Genomic DNA, 12601 nt, shown 5'->3' with positions numbered 1-12601 from the left:
TTCAAAACACCCTCAAAAACAGTATTGCATGACATGGCAGTTTAAATTAAAGGCGAGGAGAATGGCTGGCATGAAGAAACAATGTCACTGACACACTGGCTGCTGCTAAGGCAGTTCAGCAGCAAAGCACTGCTGCTCTGTGGCCTTTCACAATGCTGAAGTGGTCTGTCTAGGCCCTGGAAAGCAGAAGAGCTGCCACACCTGTTGGCCATCTGCATCTTGTAGGAAGTAGCTCCAGCTGCTATTCCAGTGATTAGATGCCCCATGCTAATTCCAAACAGGGGCTCTGGGCGATCACTCTCCAGAACCTAAAATGAAAAGGTTTTCAAGAGATATTGGAGTGTCTCTGTTCAGCAATACCAGCATAAACTATGCTAGTTCCCTCACAGACTTGGCAACAGCCTAGGAAGGAAAGTTTCCTCCTCTTCCCTGCTTCAGAGGGAAGCCTCAGGGCACAGCTTGGTGTCAGACTAGTCGAGGGGAATAAGCAATGACACTCCGCATTACAGCCATTTAGTGTGCAGCATTATTGCAAGTGGGAGCCCTGAATTCAATGCTATTCTTTCCTAATGTCCCAGAGGTCCTGAAGGAGCACAGTGTACTTTAAGGCACCAGTAAAGGTCTATATAGCCTTGTTGTAACTACTGGGCTGGAGACAACTCCCAGTGGACGAACACAAGGAATATTCCAGGCAGCTGAAACGTCTGAACAACATTTGGCCCATAACATGCTAATATAACCAACTGTTTGGATTTCAGGCACTAGAAAAAAAGGCAAATTAACAACTGTATGGCTATTACATTGTACCTTTCTGACATTCTGAATCACCTCCTGGGCCTTCATGGGATCCCCTGGTCCCCCAGAAATTATGAGCCCATCGTAGTCCATGCTGGTGAAATCATGATCCCATGGAACTAAATGTACTTCTGCACCTCGCTAAAAAACAAACAAACAAACAAACAAACCACAAAAAAACCCCAAGGTAACAAGAAATGAGGGCAGGAGGGAAACAAATGAATTTGTGTCAGGAGGTTGTTCATCTCTCATGTCCCAAAGGCTGAGTCTGGATTTCAGTGTATGTACATATGTAAAATATGTTCACTTCTACACAGTGCATGCATTCTGACTGCTAAATTAGGTCTTCACAGCTCTGTTCTATGACAGAAATAGTCCTACCCATCAAAAATGAGACAAATATCCACACAAATTAAAAAATAGAATCAGAGAAACCGTCTACATCTAGGGAATGAGAGCACACTGCCTTCAGTCTGCCTGTGTGGCTAAAGAAGCAAGCACTGCTACATCACTGTGTTACAAACAGGAAAAGATTTTCACAGAATCCTGTAGTCAAAGAAAAACTGAGGATGGAGGAACCTCAGGAGGTCTGCTCAATGCAGAGATAACTTCAACTTTAGAGCAGGTTACTTAGGGCCTGGGTCAGCTGTGTTTTTAATATCTTCAGAGATGGGCATTCCACAATTTCCCTGGGCTTGTTTCAACTATTCACCACCTTCACTGAAACCTTTCTCCCCCCTGTTTATTTTTTACAGTGTTGGGTTGACCTTCCTTGGTTGTTCTTTAGAGAAGTTGTGCCTCATCTTATGACAACTCATCTTCAAGGGGTTCTTCTCACAGCTGAGAGGCTGCTGGACAGGTCGTATTCCTTACTCCCTCAATACAGCGTAACAAGTTCAGAAACCACTTCCTAGTCCATGAAAGTCATCCTAAAAATTGTACCTGATTTTAGGAGGGCAACTGCTACTAGAATGGCTATGTGCAGGTAGAAGGAAGGCTAGCGAGTACAGGCAAGGCCCTTGTCAAAGCAAAACGAGAGATAGGCAACATCAAGCACTGACTTACCTTAACTAGCAGACGGATAATGTTGTGCTTCAACCCACAGTCGACAGCTACAACTTTAATTGGATTCCCTCTGCCATAAACTTTGACTTCCTATAAAAAGACAGACCATGCTGTAAGTGACAGCATGGTACTTATCAATTTACATAGAAATCTCCAGGAACAGTGCAGACATTAGTGCTTCCTTCATTTTTCTGTGGAAGTAGAAGTTACAATGCTCTTTTTTTAATATACTGTTGATTACAGCAGTGATGCAATTCCTAAGCAATCACTTGTTTCCACAGCTAATGACGAGCTTTTTTCCTGTGTTTCACCTCATCAGCAGTGGAGCAGAAAGCCAGTTCTCACGGACTATTGCAGCCCAAGAGAAACACATCAGATACCCAAGGAGAGATTTTCAGCTGAAGTTCAGTCGTCAAGCTGATGCCAGCAGAGCAAGGCTGCTTTGTGCCAGCTCTAGATCCATCACAGTAAATACCACCACAACCCTCCTGTCCCAGTAAGACCAAAGCACAGCACAGCTGGAGATACCTGTGAGTGACCTTCGGTGCATCATGGCAGGATAGACCAGGCCAAGCACGTCACTGAACATGGTCTGTGTTCATGTGAACCTGACAGTTTTATCTCACTACTTCTTCTCCTCCTCTTGCAGCTGCTGTTCCTTTACCCATGCCACAAAATAAATAGTCACCAGTCCCAAATCTTGACTGTGGTGCTTTTGTACACTCAGATATCCTTTGGTCACAGCCAGAATAGAAGAGAGTGAAGTCAAACCATTGTATGTTATATGCCTTGATACTGCACCATGTAGACCCACTGTCAGACAGCCAGAGTACTGATGTAAGGTTATTTATGGACAGTTGCTTTCTGAAGCTTGCTGAATTATTTTACTTGTTACATGACTGCAGGTAGCACCAGGCTCAGATGTTATTTATCAATAACATAAGGCTGCCTTCTTCCTCCTAAAACTCTGTGTTTACCTTCAGTTATGCTCAGCTTCTGAATGCTGATACAGATAAATTTACTTTGCCCAAAGTGACTTTTCTCTTGGGCATCACAGGAAAAAAGTTGTTTTTTAGTCAGCTTCCCTGGTATTCATAGTTCACAGCTGGGCCCTCTTATGAAAAGATTCTAAAATCCATGTTTAATACGGCTGGTGCAGGGTGACAAACTGAATCTTTTCATGGGAGAATTACAACCAGCCAAGGAAAGACATCCCCTCAACAGGAAACTCAAGATGAAGTTTGTTAGCAGAATATTACAACTCCTCCCTCTGTATTATCCTAACTCACTTCTTGTTTGAACATTTATCTTTGCAAAGATTGAGATGCAGAGATTTTTAGGATGCAAGAGCACAGCCTGTGTGAGGACAGCTGTCCAAAGAAGCTGCTGCCGGGAGACTGAAGATAAGGCTGAGGGGAGGAGACCACACATAAACTGTGAGGCCATAGGGGTGAAGTCTTGGGTGTGAGATGCTTCTTGTTATTAATTCTTCTTATGTCCACCATATACCAGGTCTAACTGTATCCCCAATACTTCTCAGTCCTGTCTCTACACACAATCGCTTGATCAGAGTACAATTCAGGGCACATCCAGCTCATTTTTTATTTTCAACACTGCACCTAAGGAGCCACAGGGATTCTACGAGGATGATGCTGAGATGACAGTCTGTGAAAGGTCTGGAAAGGTGCATGGTTTAGAAAACATCCCCAAATCGTTTGTTCAGAAAAAATGGTTGATGCCCAGAGCAAATGAGGACCAGTTACTACCTGGAGGGTACAGCCCCGATACTACAGAAGAATTTCTCACCTTTGTAGAAACTTCTGCAATTAAGTTTTGTTTATTTGGGTCTGCAAACTCCACAGGCTGACCTTCAAATTCAATCTTCCCAAGTACTGTGCCCTGTGGAAATACACCAGAAAAAAACAAAAAATGAGCAAAAGAGAACCTGTGAACACTGGGACAAGGTGCTGACAGGCACAGCAACTGGAACAGGTGTTTAAAGTTGGTTTCTTGGCAGCTTATAATCATTTTTAGCATCTTCAGAAGTTTATGAGCCTTCCTTGGTAGGAAAAATCTGTTTATAACTCTTCATTCAGGGGAGAGGCATTATCAGCAGTAAAATTTAATAGGCAGTCTGGCAATCTGTGTAGTGACATGAAATTGAGTTGCCTTCAGATCTCCAAATAAATGTTGTGTAGATCAGGGAGTAATCTACTAAGCTGTTTGAAGCTTTTTGGTTTTGGAAACCCAAAAACCCACTTTGAGTTTTTCAGCCACCTCGTGTGGATAACCACAAGGCAGCAGAGCCGGTGCAAGGCAAAGCTATGTAGGAAGCAGGTCAGCACAGCTGTTTCTGAGTAAGCTGTTAAAAATAAAAATCACCTCCAGCAAGCTCTATTCTATACTGCTGTTACCACCTGGCAGAAGCTAGGACACTCTTCCTCTGCTAGCAGCATATACTTCTCCACCTTCTGCTCATTAGAGTTCTCAGTGGAAAAGAAATCCTTGCTTTTGCTTTGCCCCACACCTGGAGTAAGTGGGATTAATCCAGGGTTAACCTCTTCTAAGTATGGGGCAGGGTGTGCAGTACAGAAATTTTCAAGGGTGGAAGGGGAAAATAAAACAGAAGAAGTCATTGTTTTGTGGTAACTTCTACCAAAAATCACTTTCATGATCAAATATGTGAAACTCAGCTCACCCTGTGGATATCACACTAATGTGCACACTGGGATTGCTCACTGGGTTTAGTGATTCTCCTGTGAGATACTTCCCTCGTTTGCCATACCTGAAGTACCCTTGCCATTTTCCTAGGGCAAGAAAGAGCCAACACCTTGCATTGCCGTGCACACTGCTAAGGGTAAGTTTTAAGGAGAGAGTTTTGCTCTTAGCAGTGGCTGACATCTTATGTCTCCTTGAGTAGCACCTTGGTGTACCAAAAGCTGCTCCGAGCTTCGCACAGGCCAGAGCTGAAAATGTCATTGTCTTCAACGAGTCATGTTTTTGGGAACCACAGTGCTCAGTAGGGCTTGAGAGCCGTGGTACTTGAGAGCCACATTGCTGAGTGCCACCATGCTACTATAATAAATGCTTTATTATAATAAAGCTCTAAAGCCCTTGCTCTCTGACAGGAACCTTGGTCTTACTTTTCTCCCAGATTATTCAGCCAAATGGTGCCTTGCATTTACCTTAGCCCAGTTTAACAAGTCATTGCTCATTTCTGCATTTACCATAATGAAGCCCTGTTCTCATCCCCAATTTAGACACAGAATTAAATACTTAGCGTTTTTTTCAGCCTGAGAGACCGGATCAAAAGGTGACTATGCACTATTTTAAAAGCCATACATCAACACCACTCAGTCACAGTATGGCATTACTACCATACACTGCTAAGTTACAAAATAAACATTGGAAGTGTATTTACTTTGGATAAAAGGAATATTGATCTATTATGCCTTAAGAAAGCATTGCCATCTTCTATTGCATTAAATTGCACATATCTGCTGTCTTTAAGGGCAGGACAATGCCAAATCTTGCCATAAGAATTAATTTCTACAAATATTCCTCTCTTCAAGCTGGGTCATCCCTGTTTTGCTCTGTGGAATGAAAGGGGATGCGGAGTTGGACTGCAGGCTGCAAATTGATCACCTAAAGAAAAGAGCAGCTTCAAAAAATCCATTAGAAAAGAAGAGCCTCAAAGGCACATTTAATTCAGACTGACTTTGATCAGTGTTTCAGCCAGTGTGAAGTGTACTTTCACATTAACCTCCATTCTGTAACATAATCCTGCTCATGTCCTTCAACTGTCAGCTCTTGGAAATGAAAGAAAAGTAATGACTATTAAAAATAATAGCAAGATTCAACCTAAGAAAACCAGCCCAAGTTAGGAATCCAGCTTACATTATTGTAGGCATTCTTTGACTGAGAGGAGCAGGAGAATTTCCACTGACCAAAGGTGGCACCATCTGTGAACTAAAATCCATAATACCTCACAGAGCTGTTGCTCTCTCTGACTGTTACTGAATTAACATGCAGTTGATATTACTACCTGTTGTGTCTGACACTACCAGAGGCCTTTCATTTACACCAGCTTGTGCTGCCTCACTTATGTAGGAGAGGAAATCCAGAGCAGAGCCAAGGAGAGAGGGCTCCCTGGGATCAGAACATTGCCCAATATTAGAGAAGACACAGAGCCTTTGGAAGAGCACATGGATCTGAGAAGCATCTGAAGTCAAGGCAGCCCAGTGGCACCATTGCTGCCCCAGGTTTGCTACACTGTTAGAAAAGGGGCCCAACATTAGCCAGGTGAATGCAGCTGGATCAAGGGAAGCAGATCATACCTTGTCACGAATTAATTTGGACAGCATTCTAGTATCAATCCCATACAGTGCAGGCACCTGAAGAAAACACAAGGCTAAGTTAGAGAACAAGCAGCTAAGACAGAGGAAGAGAGCAGCTCGATCACTTGTATGAGAAGAACACGTCACAGGATCATGGAATGATTCGGATTGGAAGAGACCTTAAAGATCTTCATGTTCTAACCCCTCTGCCATGGGCAGGGACACCTTCCACTAGAACAGGCTGCTCAGAGCCCCATTCCAGCCTGGCCTTGTTTAAGGACCTCTGGCTCTTGACAGCAGTATTACCAAGGCTGCCTCACTTCTAGAGCTTCACTTCTCCTCCCTTCTCCCATTCATAAATAGCTTAGTTGTTAAAATCTTGTTTCTGCCCTGAAAAGCACAAAAATTAAAAGCTCATGTGTAGTTACCTCTAGATTGCTTACCTGTTCCTCTTGCAACCATTCCCCCAGGCTCCTAGCAGCTTGCCAGTGGCTGTACTCTTTGCTGTAGTCCAGCACCAGCAAACCTGAAACCTGTAGATAGAAGAAACATCATTTTGAACTGAAAGATCACTTTGTAGTTACCCTGTACTTTCAATTTTCACTATTTATTTACCATAAACCCTATCACAGACACACTTTACACTGTCACGATTGTATCTGGGCCTTTTTACTTAGGAAATTCATAGAAGAATGTGGTTTTCAGGTAACCAAAGCTGCAAATTGCACAGAACTGAGAAAACACTTCTTGTTAGAAAAAAAAAAAAAAGGAAATTTAAGATAAGACAAAATGTTTTGATTCATTTTTTGTGTAAGAAAGTTCTTCACTTTCAAGTGATGCTTCATTTCAATAGACAGCTCCATTTTCCAGTGGAGTTAGATAGTGTATAAAATAGTCATTTCACCTCAGAACAGATAAAGCATTTCACTGGTTCTGCAACTACATGGGTTTGTTCCATTTTTCAATACTGCCATTGGTGCCAGGACACAGTCCTACTCCTAACCAACATCCCCTGCTACCACAGTGTAAATTCTGGTTCCTTCTCCACACAGCTGTCACCTCCCCTGCTTGTGGCAGCACAGGCACACAGAGAAGAGTCTTAGCACACTGAAACTTCTGGTGTTTGATTTCTCTTGGCTACCAGTCCTGTGCAAACACTGATAAATATATGAGGCAGAGAGGAAGGTGAAAAAAAAGTCATCCACGACAGCAGTTCACAAAAACTGTACCATGTCTATCACTGATAGGAAATGCCAAGCTCTCAGAAGGCACATATCCTGGCACAAAAACCAATATGGAGTATCTTTTGCCACCATTCCTCCAAAGGACAATATCCAGAAGAAAAAGAAAGGTTGAGGATCATTGATTCCTTCTAACTTCTAACACACAGTCAGGCTGCTGGCACCACTCTGATAGTTCTGCATCTCCCACTGTTACCTTGATCCCATCAGACTCCAGAAACCTCTTGAGGCCCATTTCATCCAAAGTGGCTGTGTCAGGCACTCCAACATTCCCAACTATGGGGTTAGCCAGGGTGAGAATCTGTCCTTTGTAGCTGGGATCTGTCAAGGCTTCGGTGTATCTAGATGAAGAAACAATAGAAGAAAAGTACATTGGTCTGGAGTCAAAAGGAAGACAAAAGAGCCAGTGAAAACAAGACAGGTCTGAATTCCCATATGACAAAAAGACAGAAATAGTATTCATGTGAAGGCATTCTCAGAATAAAAGCAAACACATCTGTGAACGTGCCCTGACTTTCCCATCTGTGGTTAAACATTTGACGCTGGGAACCAGGAAAGGCTTTGGCTTCTCATGTTTCATTTAAGAAAACCACAGGAGCTACCAACAAACTCAGACTCCTTGTGATTTAACATGAGCTAAACAACTACACAGAGGGCAGAGAGATCACAGAACTGCATGGCATATCACTGGACTCTCAGATAACAGCTTGGGCTTGACCATGCCCTGGGCACACCATGTGGGCAGTGCTTTGTTATTGCTGCACCCGTCCCTCCTTGCAGTGTAAAAGTTTCCCCCTCTCAGTACAATAGAAGGCTTGAACTGAAAAGCCAGCAGACAACAGAGTCATCTGCCCAGGCTTGGTCCCTTCCCCTCTCTGGAGCTTGCAGGCCTTGAGATGTTCAGAGCTGTAACTGCTTTTTTTGCCAAGGAGCACACAGACAAATCCTTGTGATTCCTCACTACTACTCTGGATTCTTCTCTCCTACCTGCTCTGCTAACAAAAACCCTGCCACAGCCCCACTTTGCAGTTTCTCCCAGCAGAGGCCAGGCCTCTCCTATAGGCGATCTCCAGGTTCCCACCCATGGGACATCATAAGTTTCACCTTACAAGACTCCTAAGTGCTTACAGGTTGATTTGTGTATCTCTGAAGAAGGCAACTTGGAAGACAATGCTTTGGATTCAGCATTCCACCCTGGTCACAAGGCCCCAGTGCGTGTCCTATCTTCAGCCCAGGTAGACCCCCTAGGGAAAAGCAATTTATCCAAGCCCCTGCCTGAATGTCCTCCTCAGCAAGAAAAGATCTAAAAGCACATTGGAATATTTTGCTGCAGCAGAGGACCAAACCTAGGATTCTGATAAGTATCAGCTCTGGATCTAGTGGATCCAGTCTCATTTTCAACCCCAAATACAGGGACTGGGTAAACATGGCCTATATGCTCCTATTCTTCAGCTTTAAATTAACACACAGACCTTCACTTTCTCTCTTGTACTGTACCATCTTTTGCAGCAATCCATTAAACAATTGCTGTCTTTCAACCCAAAAGCAGCTGTAATTTAGCATCAGATGAAGTTATCCACACAAATAGTGAGCCAAATGCAAAAGGACACTTCAGGATTAATTTGCCCTATATAAAATATAATTTATTATTGTCATCATTGTTTAAACAATACATAATTGGCAACTCCAGCCATCTACCAGATATCAGCAAGTCACAAGAGACATTTTTATGGAACACAAGACTTACTGCCAGAAGATTAATTGTCAAACATTGGGAAACTCTTTATAAAAGCCAGAATGGTTGCTGGTAGATATAGGCAACACAGCACACCAGCCAGTTCTGAGAAATAACAGGTCAAATGAACAATGGCCATGAAATATTTTCAGGGAAGCCTCTCCTGCTGTTCAAATCTATACTTGCTGCTGCAGGTAAACAACTACAGAAAGTGCATGGTGATCACAGGACTGCAGTAAGTACCAGGCACATGGCATATACAAGCTCCCTCCTTCTGAGCCAATTGGTCATGCTTCCAGAAGATTCCTTGTTACTGACAAAGCTAGTGTAATTAACCGTTGCATGTCATTTGCAATCAGCAAATGAGGACAGAGAGCCACCGGGTCTGGGTGGGGTGTGCAGGCAGGACTCGACACAGACGCAATACCCTTTAAGCTCCATGTGGAGCACAGAGAGGTGGATGGAAACACGAGCTCCAACGATGCTGCAAGGTCTAATCCTTGCTGTGCCTGCCCAAAGGCCTGCCTGGTTTCAGTAAATTCCTGTTGATCCATTCTCTCACTAAAATATCATGGGAAACATAAAGAGACTTAATGGAGGCAAATGCATTTACTGAGCTGTTTCAAATATGGGAATGTTTTACAGTTTGTAATTCTTCTTTCTTAATTGGAAACTCCTTGTTTCCTTTGTGTTCCTATACTAAACAGATGGCTGCAACACTAGGTTGGTGGGGGTTTTTCGAGCAAATGTTTCTGAAAAGTTCCTCCTCATGCTTTTTGAATGAGCATTCAACATTTCAACCCCAAAAGAGTGCTCTCTGCCCTCTATTCCAGTGTGTTATGACCACATGTCAGCCTGGTTTAGCTGCTTCAAGCCTGGGAGCTGTATGCACATAAAGTGCTTTGCCTTCCAGTTCCATGACATGAATCAGGATGTGGGAGCCCAGATGAGCAGACACGGTGCACAGCAGCGTATTAATGACCCCAGGACAGAGCCCACGCTGGCCCCACTCAGCACCTAGAAACACCCACTTCCCAGAGAGCAGTGATCTGAGGCTGAACAGCAGCCATGGCCAAATCACCCCTGCACTAACCTCTAGCTCCCTATCCTGACACACTGTTAGGTACCCAGGCAGGCTGGAAAATGCCCCAGCCCTGGGCACCTCCTTCTCACGGGCACGTAGCCTCTTCCTGTGCCAGTGAGAAGAGGTGGCTGGGCTCCTCTGGACACACAGGTCTTGATCTCTGTGCTTAGGAGCCTGAGGCAGAGCTACAGGCTTGCTTTCAATGGCCAGCAACCCGTGGACTGGTAGCAAATCTGCCACTTTTATGTTCTGCAACAATGCTGCTAACTCTTTCATCTTCCTTTTCTCCGAATCAGTCAAGGTCATGTTCTGGAGAAGGCTCTGAAGACACAACCTTACATTTTGAATATTCCCTCCATGCCCACCCATATGCTTCCCAGCACAGAAGAGATCTCACTTTTACAGGCATCCTCTCCAAATCACTAGAAAACAAACAAACACAGCTTCTGCTTCCACAGTAACATGTAGAGAGGAAATAATTCATCAGGTCCTCCTCGACTTTTGTGATGTGACAAGATTTATTGCCCATAATCTATCACTAAGAAGAGAACTCTGGTGCCCTCCATCATTCTGATCTATATTAAACAGTGGCTTGTTGGCAGGTATATTAACATAGACAGTAATTAGTGCTGTCAAAACTCTTAAATAATTGCCTCCTAACGCAAAACTTTGCACACTGATTCCCCTCTGCAGCAATTTAACATTCTCACCAAGGAGATAATTTAAAAACTCATCCTGTGAGTACTGGTTTCTCCAAAGTAGAGAAGAACCTGGAAAACACAAAGCAGCTGAGCAAAGACAGCTATGAATGACTGAAGAAAAAGCTCAAGCACCAACAACTTCAGAGCTGTCTCACCTCCCCATGGACATGTCCATGTCCTTACCAAAAGCCTCATTTCTGGGCAGATTTCCTCTGCTTAAGCAGTTCAGTAAAAGCACCAGCAAGATTTGGCTGCCATTCTAAGTTAGCCACAGGCTTCCACCACTCAAGAAGACAGAGAACCATGCTAGGTGTAGTGGGTTGACCTTGGTTGGACACCAGGTGTCTACCAAGCTATCCTTTCCAGCTGGACAAGGGAGAGAGAATAAGATGGGAAGTGACTTATAGGTTGAGATAAGGCAGTTCACTGAAGCAAAAGCAAAAGTTTGTGCATGCACAAGCCAAGAGGAAAATAAAAAGATTTATTCTCTACTTGCCATTAGTGAACAGAGTCCAGCCACTTCCCAGGGCCTCAGAAACCATAGCAGTTGCTCAGCAGGTAAACATTGTAAACAATGAATGCCCCTCTTTCCTCCTCCTTTCCTTAGCTTTTATATCTGAGCTGACATCATATGGTCTGGAATATCCCTTTGGTTAGTTTGGGTCTGGCCTGGTTGTGTCCCCTCCCAGGATCTTGCCCTCGATTGAGGGGGGAAGGGTGGAGTGGGGAATGTTGAGAGACAGTGCTGGTGGTTTGCCAGCACCACTCAGCAGTAGCCCAAAAGTGTTTTGGCTGTGCTATCAACACCTTTCTAGCTACCAATGCAAAGCACAGCACTGTGAGGGCTGCTATGGGAAAATGAACTCCATCTCAGCTAGACCCAAAACACTAGGTCAGACATGAATCTGATCCTACCCTTTAGCTGGAAAGGGCACAGAGTTTAATGTATCCTTAGCGGTATGAGCCAAGAAACGTCATAAGGGATGGGTCATACAGGGGACCAACACAGGAACCTTGGGATTTAAAAATTTTGCACCCAGAGGCCCATTTCCATTACCCAGAAGGCTGCAGATGCTTCAAATCTCTATATTTGATCTGGGCACTGGAGGGAGAACAGACACCTCCTCTGCCCTGACTCAGCAGTGGCTGCATTTCAGTGGGAAGTGATCGCGTTCCTGTGTATCTCACTATCGCAGTCAGTTAGATCAGTCTTTAAATGTCCTTATCACCACAAATGCTATGACCCAAGAGAACTGCCTGAAGCTTCTTCATTAATTATTTGTCTCTCTGTATCCCCAGACTGCAATGTGGCATTATATAGAAAACCATCTGCTTGGATCAGGACACTGCAAGCTTGGAAAATGCAGCTTTGACCCTTCAACAAGCTTCCAGAGAAGTACTGATGCTTGTATCTCATTTGCTGTTGCCTTACCCAGAGAGCCCAGTGTTGAATACGACTTCCCCTGCTGTGGAGGATGGATAGCCAAAGGAATAGCCCTTCATCTTCGTCCCATCTTCCAGCACCAAGTTCGCTGTCTGCGCCTAGAGAAAGGTACATGAAGAGACTCAAATACAGGAGGAAAAGACTTGATGTTTATACAGGTAACACCCGGGACACCTGCCTTTCATGCCTCACATTGTAA

General features: G+C 44.0%; 1 protein-coding gene across 18 annotated transcripts in view; it reads right to left on the bottom strand.

Annotated features, from left to right (window-relative positions):
- Window positions 1-12601, bottom strand: part of CPS1 (carbamoyl-phosphate synthase 1) — a 326177-nt gene that overhangs the window by 231937 nt on the left and 81639 nt on the right. For all 18 annotated transcript variants that reach the window (XR_001877123.1, XR_001877125.1, XR_001877126.1 and 15 more), the window contains 8 exons: window positions 12391-12500; window positions 7635-7779; window positions 6641-6730; window positions 6198-6254; window positions 3667-3759; window positions 1861-1950; window positions 808-936; window positions 202-308 (listed from right to left, as the gene is read on the bottom strand). Coding sequence is in view for 8 of the 18 variants with exons in the window: in XM_017829484.1 (XP_017684973.1) it covers window positions 202-308; window positions 808-936; window positions 1861-1950; window positions 3667-3759; window positions 6198-6254; window positions 6641-6730; window positions 7635-7779; window positions 12391-12500 (821 nt within the window). In the remaining 10 variants the exon portion in view is untranslated. The remainder of the gene's footprint in view (window positions 1-201; window positions 309-807; window positions 937-1860; window positions 1951-3666; window positions 3760-6197; window positions 6255-6640; window positions 6731-7634; window positions 7780-12390; window positions 12501-12601) is intronic.

This window comes from Lepidothrix coronata, unplaced genomic scaffold, assembly GCF_001604755.1.
Source record: "Lepidothrix coronata isolate B3197 unplaced genomic scaffold, Lepidothrix_coronata-1.0 Scaffold165, whole genome shotgun sequence".
Taxonomy (NCBI): Eukaryota; Metazoa; Chordata; class Aves; order Passeriformes; family Pipridae; genus Lepidothrix; species Lepidothrix coronata.
Note: the sequence above shows the minus strand (reverse complement) of the source record. Positions and strands in the feature narration are given on the sequence as shown.